Source organism: Pectinophora gossypiella, chromosome 27 (genome assembly GCF_024362695.1).
Source record: "Pectinophora gossypiella chromosome 27, ilPecGoss1.1, whole genome shotgun sequence".
Classification (NCBI taxonomy): domain Eukaryota; kingdom Metazoa; phylum Arthropoda; class Insecta; order Lepidoptera; family Gelechiidae; genus Pectinophora; species Pectinophora gossypiella.
The window spans coordinates 2965035-2983946 of record NC_065430.1 but is presented as its reverse complement, the minus strand read 5'-3'; the positions used below and the strand labels follow the sequence as shown (position 1 = coordinate 2983946).

The following is an 18912-nucleotide window of genomic DNA, read 5'->3' as shown; positions in this document are numbered from 1 at the left end:
AAAATTCATGACTGTGTTGAAGTTACAATACTGAAATGGAACGTCATGGTCCAAACAAAAATGTCAGACGAACAAGGAAATGCGTATTTTGACTGCGTAAAATTTGTATAAAAAAACTGTAAATTACATTTACAGACCTGTAAATAGACTGTAAATAACTTCAATGTAAATATTGTAGCATGTTTTAGTGATACTACAGTACGCTGAAGTAGAGTTGTGTTTATGAAAAGTCACAATAAACTACGACCCGAATTTTGTGCGAATTTTTAGTGAAGTGAATATTCCGAAAACGACATAGAAATCCGAAACCTCGTAATATTAACTAAACAGACGTGAGTATGGGTTTATTATCTAAATAAATGCATTTTACGTGCATGATATCCAGTGCATTCTAAAACCAAGATGGCGGATTTGGTTCATGTGTTTTGTTTATTTCTAATTTATTATGTATTATTACTAACATTCTGAGCGTGTACTGTACCAGTGTGCTGACACCACGTTTGTTAAACATTAAACAGTTCTGTTATCAGCTAAATTGCAAAGTTGATAAACAAGTTCCGACTTGTTCATGTTATTGCCTACTTTTTTTTGGTTTATTTGTCATGACATCATCATATACAGCCTATTTAATGTATAAGGCTGAATATGCCTATTTATAAAATTAATAATTTATTTGCACTCCTGAAATAGGTAGGTTTTTATATACAACATATCACTCCATTGGGGTAGGCAGTCATAGTAATAGAGATAAATTTTAAGATCGGTAACAGCCTAGACACTCCATACAAGAATCTAGTTCTCATTGTGGACAAAAAAGGACTTTGCTCAAGGAAATATGATTTAAATAAAATCGAGCTGTTTTCAGCCCCATTAATTACAACTGTGAATTGTAATAACCTACGGCAGGAAGACTGCCAGATGTACAGTCACTCTAGAACCCTATCGCACTATCATATTTAACATTTAATGATACTTATATGGTTTAATTTGTCAAAAAAGTTAATGTGATATGGTTTCAAACTGTTACATATTGGTACTCATTACGTTATTTGGTGTAATGACATTGTAATGAATCCTGAGAGGAATAATTCAGCTCATTATTCTGAGTTAATATCAAGTGGAATTTTCTACCACAAAAGTACAGGGTGTTAGTGACATCGTAACGAAAACTTTGAGGGGTGATTGAGGCCATGATTGTGAGATGATATGAAGTGGAATTTTCCGTCGCAAAAGTATGGAACTGAAAATAATTAAAAAAAAAACAAAAATTTTCATGAATATTCAGACTGAAAATTCCACTTGATATTAACTCAGAATCATGGTCTGAACCATCCCCCTCAGTATTCGTTACGGTGTCACTAACACCCATACCTACTTGTATGGCTACCGTATGTACTTGTGTGGGGTGTAAGTGACATCGTAACGAATACTGAGGGGGATGGTTCAGCTGATTATTTTGAGTTAATATCAAGTGGAATTTTCCATCGCAAAAGTATAGAATTGAAAATAATTTAAAAAAACTAAAAAAAAACATGAATTTTACGACGAAAAATTCCACTTGATATCAACTCAGAATCATGGTCTGAATCATACCCCTTAGTATTTGTTACGATGTCACTAATACCTGTATAATATAACCGGACACAAATTACGTATTTTATCAAAATAAAACCACATAAAGTGATTTTCTCACATGTTATCTATTAATCTACGTTATGAGTCCGTCTAATTGTTTGGGATCATTAATTGATGGCAATTATGATTGTTGAGTGACTTGCTCATCAAGTGGGCACTAGGGCTCGCAACATACATACACATATAAACTCACGCGTATGTCCCACTGGGGTAAGCAGACACTGGAATTCAATCTCACCCTTCTCTTGCTCCACATTCATCAATCATTTCATACACATACTAAATCATAAATCATACTAAACCTTTTGTAACAACATCTCCAATTTGGTCAATGTATGTCCTTCTAAGTCTACCTCCGCTTTATATACTGCTTCCGTAATTCTATTATCCTTCATCCGCTCTATGTGTCCAAACCAACTTAAAATTCCCTTCTCAATCTTAGTCACTATATCGTCTTTTACACCACATCTTACTCTTATCACACTGTTTCTCACTCTATCACTCAATTTAACCCCGCAGATGCTACGTAACCATCTCATTTCTACAGCATTAAACCAACCTTTATGCGTACTGCATACATGCATACAACAACCTCAGAAATCACTACATAGTATAAAACAAAGTCGCTTTTTCTGTCCCTATATCATAACTCTTTAAAACTACGCAACGGATTTTCATGCGGTTTTTTTTTAATAGATAGAGTGATTCAAGAGGAAGGTTTATATGTATCCATCCATTAGTGGAGAAATACTGTTATTTTTGAGTATATGCATCTATTAGTGGAGAAATACTGTTATTTTTGAGGTTTTAATATGATGTCGTAAATAGTTTCATTTTTCTGTCTGTCTTAACTGAACTAAATGTTGTCAACCCTAACTTTAAGTTTCTTTACTAATATGAGTGAGTCACTAGGATTCGGGAAAGTTTTATTTTTAAACCACTTTGGGAGACAAAATTTTGTACAGACATGCATCATGAAAGTTTAGTGATGTGAGTCATATGTCTATCTTTTCTTATCATTCCCTCACTGCTGAGGATCGTGATTGTATGTGATCTTCCTCCACTGGGTTTGGTCCTGTGCCATATGTATGTCTACGTGCGTGCGTGCGTGCGTGTGTGTGTGCGTGTGTGTGTGCGTGCGTGCGTGTGCGTGCGTGCGTGCGTGCGTTAAAATTCATAAATAATAACTAGAGGAACACATTTAATACCAGACATTTTTATCATTGAGGTAATCATTAATCTTGTAGGTAATAAGCTTTTTTACATAAAGCTCCACATGAGCTTTAAATTTATTTTTCGACAAATAAAAAATATTGTCTGGTATTTTATTGTACTCTGGGTGCCATCCCACTTGCGTCAGATAGAGTACTGCGAGGCGGAAAGCAAGAGGGAAACCACTGCCCTATTTTTCCCTAAAAAAGTAGCGTGGAAAATGCTGCACCGACAAGAGCGTGGCTCGTGCATAACCCCAAAAAGATTAATTTACTTAATCTAGAATTTTGAATAGTAATTTTATTTTTATTCCTTGTATTGTAAGTATGCCTTTCACAGTTTCTCGGAAGGAGAGATACAGGCGTGATTCTATGTTGTGTTGTAAAATAGTGATAATTGTTTGTTGCAGATGGTAGTTCGCTGGACGAACCTCGCATTGTTTACGTAGAAGAGCACAATGGGACAGCAGACGTCAAGGAAAAGTGAGTAGAAATGTATTAAAACACCTTACGTGGAAAGGAGATTGCGAGGAGAGGAAATCTCTTGTCCAAACCCTACATGCCAACAGGGGACAATGGTGATAATGCCTGTACAGTCATAAGCAATATCATGTACCCACTTTTGAACTCTGTCGCACTATCACATTTGACATTTAATGAGACGTTTTACTTTTAAGACAAATTAAATATTAGTGCTCGTGACTGTCCACATCATCTAATTTTATTTCAAGTTATACCCGTCATTTTCTCATCCGCTTAAAAAGGGATGGGTAATCGACAGGCGGGACCAGAAGGGTAATATCAGAAATTTCAAAAAATAAATATCGAAATTGCACTCGTACAAAATAGAAAGCATAGCAAGGAGCAAATCCTGGATTTCATGTCTTAAGGATAGCATGGTTGCGAAACAGGGCACAGATAGAGTTTTAAAGATTAGCACTGATTTCTACAAACGCAAAAGTATAAAACAAAAAAAAATAAATAAATGAAAAAAATATATTTATTTATTAATTATTATTATTTTTTTTGTAAAATTGAAAATATAAAAAATAAACACAAAAAAATACATGAATTTTGCAACGGAAAATTCCACTTGATATTAACTCAGAATCATGGTCTGAATCATCCTTCAAAGTTCTCGTTACGATGTTACTAACACCCTGTACATTATTGTGTTTTGTAACATTATTGTATTGTTATGATAAATTGTTGTTTGTCGTTTACGCTACCACAAGAAGATTCCTCCTATCAAGTTGTTTGTGAGTATTAACTTCCATTTTCCATAGTGACGTAATAATTAATATATAATATATAATAATAAATATGAAAATAAATCATTAATATAAATAAATAATTAATATAATAATTTATAAATAATAAATAATTAATATAATAATAATCCCTCATTCAGCGCTTATCGCTGTCGACCCACTAGGGTCGATTAATTCTTTCAAATATTTTCCCTCTCAGAGGACGCCCTGAGCCGAGGTTCGCGCCCAACTGGGCACCCTCAGGCGTGTTGTCTTAAATGTTGTACCGGGTGAGAGCCTTCAGCGCTCCCCATTTGTCCGGCCAAGTAGTTAATGCCATTTGCGGCAAATCTACAATAAGTCACGTCAAAAAAATAATAATATAGGCTCGCGTTTGAAATCCCTTTTTAGAGATAAGGTTTAATTATTATGTTCACTCCTACTGTATACCTATACCTACTTATATCTAAAATAATCTCTTCTATCGTGTGGGTTGTGAGGTGGAGTACCAACCTCATCAACCCTGGTGTCATGGTTGCTATTGAGCCGCCAAAGGACCCAAAATAAATAATTTCTATTCCATTATCTGCCCGGAAATATATTTACAAGAGAAATATTATCTAAACGTGTATAGTTATATATAATAAACATCCCACCGCATTTACAAATATGACCAAGGCTGCTCTTAAAGTTAATTTGACAAAATGGTTGCTACAACATTGCTTTTATAGTATAAATGAATTTCTAGATTATAAAAACTAAACTTTGACATTGTTAATTAGAGTTTTATTATTATTTTATTTTACGATTGATTTGTATTGTATAATTCTCATGTAATTGTAGATGCATGAGGAGCTCGGTGGCGCAGCGGTAAACGCGCTTGGTCTGCGATTGTTGAAGTTAAGCAACTTTCGCAAAGGCCGGTCATAGGATGGGTGACCACAAAAAAAAAATTCATCTCGAGCTCCTCCGTGCTTCGGAAGGCACGTTAAGCCGTTGGTCCCGGCTGCATTAGCAGTCGTTAATAACCACCAATCCGCGCTGGGCCCGCGTGGTGGTTTAAGGCCCGATCCCCTATCCATCCATAGGGAAGGCTCGTGCCCCAGCAGTGGGGACGTTAATGGGCTGATGATGATGATGTAGATGCATGTGTAGCGCAACAGCATAAAGCATTAATTTAAGTTTACGCGGTTATTATCATAAAATTAAAACACATAATAACGGGTTCTCACCGCGTTTAAGTAGGGATATGAGACTCCCTATATTCAATCCGTGATCATGACACTTGCAACAGTGTCGAAATATCGGGAGTCTCATATCCCTGATTTAAACGCGGTAAGAACCCGTTATTGGTGCTAATTCCTGTAAATACCATCTAATTTTTTTTTAAGTTATATCTGTCATTTTCTTATCCGCCGAAAAGGAAAGGGACGGGTAATCGACAAGCATAAAATTTATGGAACACACGTCAATTTTAAGCACAAATCTAAACCAACCGTCTAAAAATTTTACATCTGTCAATAACCCGACACAGTTAAGTAGACAGCACGTCAAACGGATTGCATACCAGCGACGTACCTTTTGATTCGCCCGGATTATTCATTCATTTACTCATTCTTCCTAAAATTAAGAGCTGTGAATCATCCGTCCCTTTCCTTTTCGACGGATATGAAAAAGACGGATATAACTTAAAATAAAATTAAGCGGTGTCTGCAGGAATCGGGGCCATTATGTGTTTTAATTAGCATAAAGCATGCTTACTTGTAAGCTGAAAACACGGACTACTGTATACAATAACATCTGTAAATACTGTTTTGTGGCAAATAAATTATTCTTATTCTTCTATTCGCAGGCGGTGAGTGCACCTGCGGTTGCGGCGCGTGGGAGCGGCGACGATACGTGGATGAGGCGCCCAGCAGTGTACATCGATACGTCAGCGCCGTAACCGACAGGTAACACATAAACAGCCTATATACGTCCAGACACATGCACGCACGCACTCACGCACGCACGCACGCACACACACACACACACACACACACACACACACACACACACACAGGCACGTAATCACGCACGCACTCACGCACACACGCACGCACTCATACACTCACGCACGCACACACGCACGCACGCGCACACACACGCACACACACACACACACACACACACACGCACACACATACAAACACACACACACATACACACACACACACACACACACACACACACACACACACACACAGCACAGGCCTCCCTTCAATCAACTGGAGGGGGTATGTAGCATACTCCACCACGCTGCTCCAATGCGGGTTGGTCGAGGTGTTTTTACGGCTAATAGCCGGGGCCAACGGCTTAACGCGCCCTCCGAAAAACGGAATCAATTTACTTTTTCGGACAATCAGGTGGTTCAAGCCTGAAAATTCCTGATGTAACTTTTATTTTATTTAATGTTTTATTATATAAGCTGTTGGTGTATCTTTTTTATAAATAAATAAATACGTTATGTTACGCTCGTGCAGATGGCGCGGCGGCGAGTGCGCCTGCCGGCGCCGGCGCTGGCGCCGCGCGGGCTGCGTGTGCACGGCGTACCGCCGCGTGCCCGACGAGCGCCACGAGCGCCTCGCCACCGTGCTCACCATAGGCGCCAGGGACCTGCGGCGCGAACTCGACGCCATCGTCATTAACACAGGTCGGACAGTCCTCACTCAACGACAGATTATTTATTTATTTACTAAAGTATCAATACACATAGTCATTACGGGTACATGCCTATTGCGACATATGTAAACAATACCTATTTCTATAATACTAACAATCTATATCCCTTATATATATCCCTTTTCTTTATAAATACTAACAATGCTGAAGATAAGTAAAAAAAAGAAACATCATAACTAACTATTAACAATTACTTAGATATCTAATAGTGACCTCTGTGAATTTGGCGAACGAGCAATGATACAAGTCAATCTCCTTCGATACACCATTAAGTATTCAGATGTGGCTTTCGCACTATTATTAAGTACAGTCATGAGCAATATAATGTAACCACTTTAGGACTCTGTCGCACTAACATATTTGACATTTAGTGAGGCTTACAGTTCAATTTGTCAAAAAACTTAATGCGATTTAAGTATTCAAATTCAAAAATATGTTTATTCAGTAGGTAACATAGTTACACTTTGAATCGTCAATTTTTACATAACGAACGTCTCATCCGCCTAAAACTACTGCAGCTTCTCACAACCTGTATAGCCGGGGAAAAGAAGCTGCAAGAAAAACCTCGGCACAGGGCCCTAGACGTTCTTTAAAAAAAAAGAAAAACATTAACATTGTGTTTTAATTTCAGACGGCGATACTGGCAGGGAGAATGGAGAGCCCACAGCCGAAGTATATGTGTTGTCCGTCGCTCCTAGATCGTGAGTAAAACAACCCTTGTAAGAAAGAAAGAAAGAAAGAAACGTTTATTATAAAGGGACACCACAGTAACAAATATAAAATAAATAACAAATATATAATATAAAACACGGAGTAACAAATAAATTACAATCAAACACATATTTTTTTATGTTTCACTCTTACCCTAATCTTACAAATATTCACTTGTTTACTACGGAAGAGCGTTGGCTCCTAACACAGGCTTTTATGCTTAAAAGGAGTCATCAACCCTAACTTAGAATTTACTTTGTAAAGTGAAATAAAAATATTTTCATTTTTTTTTTCATTTTCATAGAAAATAAAAAGACAACTTACACGATACAATACTTGAGTGTATCGAATACAAATAATTGAGTGTATGGACTGGTCAACGATGGTGGTGGTGTCCTTTATAAAAGGGCCTCACTCAGCATAATCCGCGGCGCGAGCCACGACGCTGGTCTTAGGTTTACGCGGTTATTATCATAATTAAATGACAACTCGACAAAATAACAGCCCCCGTGGTCTAGTGGTTAGAGCGTTAAGCTCACGATCTGGAGGTCCCGGTTCGATTCCCGATGGGGACATTGTCGAAATCACTTTGTGAGACTGTCCTTTGTTTGGTAAAGACTTTTCAGGCTTGAATCACCTGATTGTCTGAAAAGTAAGATGATTCCGTGCTTCGTAGGGCACGTTAAGCCGTTGGTCCCGGCTATTAGCCGTAAAAACATCTCCACCAACCCGCATTGGAGCAGCGCGGTGGAGTATGCTCCATACCCCCTCTGGTTGATTGAGGGGAGGCCTGTGCCCAGCAGTGGGACGTGTATAGGCTGGTTGTGTATTAAAACACATCATTGGTTTAGGCCTGTGCTGTGAGCCTGCGACCTCAAATTGAGAGTCAAGCGTTCTACCAACTGGGATACCTCGGCAGTAGGAGGATGATTATCAATCTTCTATCGTGTGGGTTGTTAGGTGGATTACCAACCTCATCAACCCTGGTGTCAGGGTTATTATTCAGCCACCAAAGGCCCCTGACATGACTCATGTAACGACTACGTACATACATCAGTAAGCAGTAACCGGGACCAACGGCTTAACGTGCCTTCCGAAGCACTTTATTTACTTTCGGACAATCAGGTGATCGGCCTGTAACGTCCTAACCAAACTAGGGATCACAAAGTGATTTTTGTGATATGTCCTCACCGGGATTCGAACGCCCGACGCGCAAGGACCGAGGAGTCCGTTATGATGATCAACCAAGGTATTTTTTTATTTTCCAGGGCCGAGGGAGATACGACTTCCGAGAATGGTCGCGAGCTCACACCAGCCAATGATGGCTCCATACGGCTGCATCCACACTTCCAGGTCTTCATCATAAACATTACATTTGCCCCGATTCCCGCTGACACCTAATTTTACTTTAAGTTATACCCGTCATCTTATCCGCCGAATAGGAAAGGATTGACAACTGTTCGTGTGGGTTGTGAGGTGGATTACCAATCCCATCAACCCTGGTGTCAGGGTTATTATTGCCGCCAAAGGCCCCTGACGTGGCTCATGTAACGACTACGTACTTACATCAGTAAATAGTAACCGGGACCAACGGCTTAACGTACCTCAGGACAATCACAAAGTGATTTTTGTGATCGCCGGGATTCGAACCCAAGGTAAAGGTAAAGGAAAAAAAAATTAAAAATAAAAACAAAAATTAAAATCACAAAAGGCAATATAACAATAAGTATAATTAGGGACTTTAACAGTGTAGTGTGGGTGTGTAGAAGAAATCGCTTTAAGCGATAAGGCCGCCATTTACTTAGTTAAGAGTCTTTGTAATTATTTGAATGAAGTGTATTTGTATTGTAGACATTTTTTTTTGTTTCCAGGTTGTGTGCGGCGGCGAGCTCCGAGCGCTGTTGCTGCGGGCGCCCGCCATGCCGCAGCCGCCGCTGCCGCCGCCCACCAAAGTGCACACACAGGTAACACTAATCTAATCTAGCCTACAAGATCCCACTGCTGGGCAAAGGCCTTTCCTCTTTCCATTTTCCGCGGTCCTGTGCGTACTCCGGCCAGTCCCTCCGGCCCTCTCGAGGTCTACCACGACATGAAATGCATAATACAACAATGGCGCATGTACTGACAGTCAAACCTACTCGCAAACACGCTCAGGACGCTGCTGGGGCTGGCCCGCACCCTGCGCACCAATGATGTGCTGCGTTTCCGCATGATGGTGTAGAAGCCGTCCATCCTTGCATCCGCAAACATCTCTGATGCGCCACAGAAACGAGGCAGCCCCACCAGCACCCGGAACGCGTTATTATATTGAACTCTCAGGGCGTTATACTGTTTTTGCGTTATAAGAGTTTTAGTAGAGAGAGAGAGAGAGAGAAAATATTTATTCAACAAATTGTGACACATTACATACGAAGTGTTACAAACAGAGTAAAAACAACAGAGTATCTTAAAACAATTTTTAAAACTCAGTACATAACGTGGCACAGCAGTGAATAGGACACGAACTCAGCACTGTGTCTATTTCCGAAGAAACAGACGCTGTTTTTCAGTCGCTCCTTAATTTTCCGTCTGTTGGATCCCGCGAAGCTGACATGACTCATAGCGCAAATAAGCAATGTAGGTATCTATCAGATAGAGTTACATATATAAACAAAATATATTTGAACAATTATATATTAGGTATGCATAAATATTAATAGAGAATAGGTAATAACACTGCAACAGCACAATTATAACAATAAATATAATACGTAAGGTGAATAACAAAAGTATCAGTACATAATTATAATTTAGTAGAACTATCCATTTTCATGTCGGAACCCAATTTTTCACGAAAAATATAATATGAAAGTTCGCCACCAAACTTGAAATTTTGATATTCACCCATTTTGAGAAATTCGCCATAGAACAAAAATATCAACTTAAGACGCTTCGAATGAGATATCTGGAATTTGTTGATGGGTGGGGGATGTTTTGACTCATTGTCCTTTGATATTTGCCTTGTTTTAGGTGGACTATATACACTGTCTAGTGCCGGACCTTCAGGAGATCACGGCGTGCTCGTTCTACTGGGGCAAGATGGACCGCTATGAGGCGGAGAGACTGCTGGACAACAAGCCAGAAGGTAGGTCCCAGAGACGTAGAGAGGAAACGCAAACCAACCTGTGACGTCATAGAAAACGTGACAAAATGTCGCACATAAACACACAGAAAGCTCTTCTCGGATTCTCTGCCGTCTTCTGTAGACATACGAGATATTTTAGGAGGAGGATGCTGTCAATAATTGAGACCATGATTCTGAATTGATATCAAGTGGAATTTTCCGTCGCAAAAGTTTGGAACAGAAAATAACTTTAAAAAAAAAACAACATTTTTTATGAATTTTCCGACTGAAAATTCCACTGGATAGACTCAGATCAACTCAGAATCACGGTCTGAATCATCCCCCTCAGTATTCGTTACGGTGCCACTAACACCCTGTACTGATGTGCGACCAGGGTCGCTACAGTCGTCAGGTTATGTTCAGTCATGAGCAATATAATGTTCCCACTTTAGGACTCTGTCGCACTAATATATTTGACATTTAGTGAGACTTACAGTTCAATTTGTCAAAAAAGTTAATGTGACATGGTACCAAAGTGTATACATATTAATGCTCGTGACCATTCTCCACTTGCAGGCACATTCCTCCTCCGCGACTCGGCACAAGAGGAGCACTTGTTCTCAGTGTCGTTCCGCAAGTACGGTCGGTCGCTGCACGCGCGCATCGAACACTACCAGCACCGGTTCAGTTTCGATTCGCACGACCCCGCCGTCTTCGCGGCTCCCACAGTCACCGGGCTCATCGAGCACTATAAGGTGGGTAGAGATTGGTGAGTGACGAGACGAGAGTGGTGAGTGAAGTAGCGAGACTGGAGATTGAAGTGACGAGACTGGTGAGAGAAGTGGCGAGACTGGTGAGGGAAGTGACGAGAGTGGTGAGTGGCGTGACTAGAGTGGTGGGGGAAGTGACGAGAGTGGTGAGTGAAGTGGCAAGACTGGTGAGTGAAGTGACGAGAGTGGTGAGTGAAGTGACGAGAGTGGTGAGTGAAGTGACGAGACTGGTGAGTGGCGTGACGAGAGTGGTGAGCGAAGTGACGAGATTGGTGAGTGAAGTGGCGATATTTTTTTTTTATTGAGATGGGTTTGCTCTTGGCTACATTCTTCCACGAGGAGAAGAAGAAATCGACGGTGGAACGATCTTACCCAGAAAATGCCTATTCACCCGTGATTTAAAGGACCCCAGGTTATAAGATACAGGAAACACCGACGCCGGCAGCCCATTCCATTCCTTGGCTGTGCGCATTATGAAAGATGAAGCGAAGTGCTTGGTGCGGATTAGTGGTATGTCAACCAAGTAAGGATAACCCGCCGGAAGTTTCAGGATCGAAACAAATGGAATTCCAGTCTCTGATTACAGTGAGTTTATGTATGTAAAGTGTATTTTTCTGTGCAGGACCCGGCATGCGTGATGTTCTTCGAGCCGATGCTGACGGCGCCGCTCGCTCGGTCGCAGCCCTTCACGCTGCAGCAGCTGGCCAGGGCGGTCATCGTGTCGCATACCACATACGATGGTGAGTGCAGTGTGGATTACCGATAAAGTTCTTCTATCGTGTGGGTTGTGAGATGGAGTACCAACCCCATCAACCCTGGTGTCAGGGTTACTGTTAACTCTCCGTGGTCCAGTGGTTGTGCGTTGGGCTCACAATCAAAAATACTTTGTGGTCCCTAGTTTGGTTAGGATGTACTACTGGCTGATCACCAGATTGTCTGATAAAGAAAGATGATTCCATGCTTGGGCCCAATTACCTCCACCAACCCCCAGTGGAGCAGCGTGGTTGTGTATGCTCCATATCCCCTCCAGTTGAGGGGAGGCCTGTGCCCAGCAGTGGAACGTATATAGGCTGTTTATGTTATATTATTTTGAAACTGTCTAAAATACAAGGTCTTTCTGTTATAAAAATATTTTATGTTTTTTATTTTTTACTTAGTTCACTTAATTTAAATAAATAAATGATCTAACTGTCCATCCTCAGGTGTGGAGAAGCTCCCGCTGCCGGGGCGGCTGCGCGCCTACCTCAAGGAGTACCACTACCGCCAGCGGGTGCGCGTGCGCCGCCTCGAGCACGACCTCTACGACCCGCACTGCTAGCTCGCGCTCCACTGCTGGCCGTGGGACCCACACTGCTAGCCCACACTCCACTGTTGGGAGTGAGACCCACACTTCAAAGCTGAGTGTGGGACCCGCACTGGGTGTGTGAAAAGGACACAATCAGCGTTTCATCTTAAAAGCATTTGTGATTTGTTTACATCGCTACTTCTTTTATATGCGCAAAATGTCAAATAGCAATATTGCTTTTTAGATGAAATGCTTTATGGCATTTTTAGACCACCGGTAGCGTCCCGCTCAGCAGGTAGAAGGTGATCGGATACCCTAGTCGAGGGATTTATTCATTCGATTTTGACTTGATATCGTGGTCGATGGATTTAGCATTTGGCTTGACGTCGCAGTGGATGGATTTGAAGTGAAGTGGGAACAATTTTTTCAATACTAATATTAATACAAAAGTGTGTCTGTCTTACCTGTGGAGGTAGGAAGAATAACAAAAATTTCATAAACATAAACAAGGTAGTAATTTTTGTTTTATAGTGAAAACCACGCGCCATTTTGAAAAATCATTATCCGATGTGATTCTCCATGGTATAACAAAACCAGCGGGCCTAGCACCGTAAGCACGCGACTCTATCTCGCCGCGACAGAGATCGTCTGTCTCTTTCGTGCAGTACTGTGAGAGAGTGATGGGTGACGTATGTCGAGGCGAGAAAGAGTCTCGCGCTTGCGGTGCTAAGCCCGCTGGTATGCTCAATCCTATGACAAGCCGCCATTGCTAGCCCATTGATGACGTAAGTGTTACCATTAAATTGGTATCTCCAACATTCCAAGGACTTAAATTTTATTACTAAAAATTAAGCGAATTGCCGACTAACGTACTTAATTACTGTCACTTGACATTTATATAAAAATAATTGAAATTGCCTTACAAAGTAAATTGAACAATGGTGCTAGTTCCTGCAGACGCCATCTAATTTTATTTTAAGTTATACCTGTCATTTTCTTATCCGCTGAAAAAGATAGGGACAGGTAATCGATAGGCATAAAATTTATGCAACACACGTAAATTTTAAGTAGACAGCACGTCAAACGGATTGCATACCAGCGAGATGCCTATTTTATTCGCCCGAGTTATTCATTCGTTTTAAAATTAACTTGTTGACAATCATCCGTCCCTTACCTTTTCGGCGGATAAGAAAATGACGGGTATAACTTAAAATAAAATTAAGAGGTGTCTGCAGGAATCGGGGCCAATGTAAAATTTGGTTGTGGTTAATTTATTTTTTTACAAAATGGCAACTCAGGGCGGATGACGTCAGCTGGGCTAACCTTGAAATGTTAGCTGTCAGTTTTGAGCATACCTGGTCTTGCTATACCATGTGATTTTACCAACCAGCTTAAAAGGCTACTAGGCCAGTGCCGTTAAACCTTTTCCAAAAAAAAAGATAAAAATGTCGACTTAAAATTATCTTAGTCACGCGAGATTAATACATGGAATTCACATTCGAATGTGACTTTAACACAATTATTTTTATTTATTTTTTTATTTTTTTTGTGTGGTTTTCACTATAAGATGGCAAAGGTTTACCGTCAATCAACCGGAGGGGGTATGGAGCATTCCACGCTGCTCCACTGCGGGTTGGCATGTTATAATCATTTGCGAGGCGTGATATTAAAATTACTTACAGCAAGATGCTGAACAAAATGTAACTTAACGTTGCAACAACGTTTACTTTAAAACGGCGACAAAAGCAACACTGTCTTGGCGGACATTGAACTTTCAATAAAAAAAATTGCTACGAAAAGAAAATGGGCGAATTTGTCTACCTACTCAATACTCAAATTAAAAAGTATCTTTATTCTGCTTCTATCGTGTGGGTTGTGTTGGTAATCCACTCCATCAACCCTGGTGTCAGGGTTACTATTGAGCCGCCAAAGGCCCCTCACATGGCTCATGTAACGACTATTTACAATAAGTAGTAACCGGGACCAACGGCGTAACGTGCCTTTCGCACGGATCATCTTTTCGTAAGGTGATCAGCCTGCAATGTCCTAACACTAAGAAGACATCATCATCTTCACAGTTTTTCACAGGGTCCGCTTACCTAACATGAAGATTAGACAGGTCCGGTTTTTCACAGAAGCGACTGCCTGTCTGACCTTCCAACCCGCGAAGGGAAAACCAGCCCTAAAAAAACACGACACCAAGTTTGATGAGGTCGATCACTGACCTCAACCCACACGATAGAAGATGCTTCAGAAAATAAAGTATATTTTAGTCTATTTGGGTTCAGTAGTTAAAGTCCAATCTGTGAGACACTATTTATTAATTAATAAAATTCGCGCACACGCATCCGATATATAAAAACAATACCACAGAGAGAGAGATAGAGCACAGACAAAATATATGGCCGCGCACAGCGCATAGACAAAAGATAATTGTTAAGGTTCTGGTGAAACAAACCATAAAGTAGAGCAAATGTTATCTAAGAGTTTACACACACTGACATGACATAATTATAAAATAAAGGATATGCGCGGCGGAAATAACTACTGGCGGAAACGACAGGGCAGGGTGCCTCTGGTCGCCCTGAGGGGACGGTCCAAAGAGGTGTCACTCACTATAATATGAAATTTAATATCCTTGTTGGTTTGTTAGTGTTGAGTAGATAGACCAACTTGCCCATTTCTCTTTTACGCCAAGGCAGTGTCGCAGGTATATATTGAGGGACTTAGGTTACGTTCCCCGAACAAAATATAGATGGCGGTGTACAGATTAAAAAAACGTGATAATTACATATTTTCTCATTACTCGGGTACATAATTATTAAAAAATATATTTTAGTGGTTAGTTAAGCAACTTTCGCAAAGGCCGGTCATAAATTTGGGTGACCACAAAAAAAAGTTTTCATCTCGAGCTCCACCGTGCTTCGGAAGGCACGTTAAGCCGTTGGTCCCGGCTGTTCTATCTATCGCAAAAGGTTTAAAGAAAGGCAAATCTGTACAGCGCCATCTATATTGTCTTTGAGAAACGTAGCCTGGAAAGTTCTTCATTATTAATATAAAAAAAGTATTTTTCAAATGTAAATATTTGTACTTTGTAAGACACTAGAAGGCGATAGTTGAAGCGTTTGTTTAAAAAAAAGTTATAAATTTCATGTGATTTGTGTTAAAATTTAATGCTCAACATTTTGTTAATACATAGAAAAACGTGATATAAAATGTCGGACTTATTATTACGTTTTTTTTTTATTAAAATTTTTACAACTTTATTTTTTTTATTAATAAGTTAATAAGAAAAAAGAAAATGTTTTTCCTTAGTTTTAGATCGGTCTTTATTTAGTAATCAGAATTTCATAATTTATCTTGAACCTAGTACACGACCCAATTTTATCAGGTTGTGCATGTCAGCACTATTGGAAACCACGTGATATCAATCATCAATGATGATAAAAAAAAAAACTACTGGTGGATTGGGGTCTCCATTTAAGCGACATAGCCTGTGTTTGGAGGCCCCGCTTTTCCATACATACATACATAAACTCACGCCCGTAATCCCTAACGGGGTGGGCAAGCCACAAGTAATCAAAGACAACTTGCAGCCACTGTTGATACGATGTCGTAAGCTGGATATGACTATGGCTTTTCCATTATTACAAATAAACCCAAACATGAATTCAAACTCATGAAATCGCGTTCAGTGGTTTGGAGCGCAAGTCGGGAATCGAACCCGTGACCATACGATGAAAGTCACGACATCTCCGAATGGAGTCATTCTGAAAATAATACAGGTTGTTAGTGACATCGTAACGAAAAATATGGGGGATGATTCTCCAAACAGCGCTATCGCAGTAAATGTTTCTTATCACGCTCAACCCTTATTGGGTTAGGCAACGAGGACCAATTAGATAACACATAACATAAGCTAACGACTATATCCCAATTGGGGTAGTCAGAGGTACATCCATCGCAAGATGAACTGAGTACCCACACCTCGCCGCTCTCTCTGTGAGACCAACGTGATGGCTCATTAGATATTTGAGCATTAAATTTTAACACATTTTACTCGTAAAATACAACTTTTGAGTAATAAATATTATATAAAAAAAAAATATTTCTGAAACTCTCATGTGATAGAATAAATGCTTCAACTATCGACTTTCAGTTTGATAACGATTTTATCAAAATTTTAGATACTTTATCGTGCTAATTCCAAACACCTAATTACACAGCACCTAAATTTATTTTAAGTTATACCCGCCATTTTCTTATCCGTCGAAATAGAAAGGAACGGATGACTAATGGCTGTTCATTTTGAAATTGAATGAATAAACCGGCCGAATCAAGGTATCTCGCTGGTATGCAAGCCGTTTGACGTGTGCTGTCAACTTAATTCTGTCGGGATATTGGCCGATGTAATTTTTTTAGAGAGTCGTTTTAGATTTCCGTCTCAAATGCACGTGTGCATAAATATTATGCCTGTCGATTACCCGTCCCTTTCCTTTTCGGCGGATAAGAAAATGACAGGTATAACTTAAAATAAAATTAGGTGGTGTTTACAGGAATTAGCACATGTATAGTTTTATGTAAAGAAACATGAGCGTAAATCTATAAGAAGTGTCTATATTTGAGTAAAAATAGTCTAAAAAGGGGTTATTATTAATTATTATTGATAATTATATAATCTGTGATGCGCCGTTCTCGGCGTTCCCAAAGTGGGAATGTTCTCGTTGTAAAAACTCTTTAATAGTAAGGACACTGACTTCTTTTCTTTTTCAAATTGTTCTCTCTTGTACTCTGGTCTTATCTATACATTGTTTTAAGTTTACGCGGTTATTATCATAATTAAAACACATAATAACGGGTTCTTACCGCGTTTAAATATCCCCATTTAAACGCGGTAAGAACCCGTTATTATGTGTTTTAATTCTTATCTTATCTGCCTAAAGGTTAGGTAGTAAGGCTGTTTTAACCTTTTTGCGCCTTTTACTGTCGGGAATTTTCCCAGAGTGGGAATATTCCGCGAACGGCACATCATTGGATAGAATGGTAAATAATAAAATATTGTTATTGTAGTATATAAGATTTCTACTTATTTATACAGGGTGTTAGTGACATCGTAACGAATACTCAGGGGGATGATTCAGACCATGATTCCGAGTTAATATCAGGTGGAATTTTTCGTCGCAAAATTCATGATTTTTTTTTAGTTTTTTAAAATTATTTTCAATTCTATATTTTTGCGATGGAAAATTACACTTGACATTAACTCAGAATAATCAGCTGAATCATCCCCCTCAGTATTCGTTACGATGTCACTTACACCCCGCACAAGTGCATACGGTAGCCATACAAGTAGGTATGGGTGTAAGTGACACCGTAACGAATACTGAGGGGGATGGTTCAGACAATGATTCTGAGTTGATATCAAGTGGAATTTTCAATCTGAATATTCATGAAAATTTTTGTGTTTTTTATGATTATTATCAGTTCCATACTTTTGCGACGGAAAATTCCACTTGATATCGTCTCAGAATCATGGCCTCAATCACCCCTCAAAGTTTTCGTTACTATGTCACTAACACGCTGTATATTATACTAAGCCGAACTGAAAGGAAAATCGAATAATTTTTGCTACTTGTCTAATACCCTTTTTCTGCGTACAGTCATGAGTCATGAGCAATATAATGTACCCACTTTCGGACTCTGTCGCACTAACATATTTGACATTTAGTGAGACTTACAGTTCAATTTGTCAAATAAATTAATGTGACAAGGTTTTGTCGTGGGGGTACGCGTACTACTAATTGGAAACCACTGTCAGGGTTACAGGGTTCCGTGTAATTACTACTTAATAAGAAAATTAAAAAAAAATACATTTTTCACACTTATTTATTACGTTTACCTCCTTTTTGTTGCAGTCAGTTAATACTTGGTCTCCTAAAAGCACGTAAGCGCCATCTGAAGAATCATATTCGAATGTGATTTTTGAAACAAAAAAATGTTAATATTACTTACAGAAGTAATTAAATGACCTAATCCGGGGTTCGAATCCTGTTCCAATCATAAAAAAAAAACATTAAAATCGGATCATCCGTTTGGGAGCTACGATGCCACAGACAGACACATGCACATTTACACACACAGACACGTCAAACTTATAACACCCCGTCGTTTTTGCGTCGGGGGTTAAAAATCAAGTGTGATCTCTAGTTTGGCTCTGACATTGCAG

General features: G+C 39.7%; 1 protein-coding gene across 1 annotated transcript; it reads left to right on the top strand.

Moving 5' to 3' along the window:
- Positions 1-54: 54 nt before the first annotated feature.
- On the top strand, positions 55-18563 carry LOC126378943 (cytokine-inducible SH2-containing protein). The gene is made up of 11 exons (XM_050027492.1): positions 55-332; positions 3257-3329; positions 5949-6048; positions 6619-6788; positions 7449-7518; positions 8797-8881; positions 9400-9492; positions 10538-10652; positions 11208-11386; positions 12024-12141; positions 12604-18563. The coding sequence occupies exons 2-11, from the start codon at positions 3305-3307 to the stop codon at positions 12717-12719; spliced, it is 1071 nt and encodes a 356-aa protein (XP_049883449.1). The 5' UTR covers positions 55-332; positions 3257-3304; the 3' UTR covers positions 12720-18563.
- Positions 18564-18912: the final 349 nt, after the last annotated feature.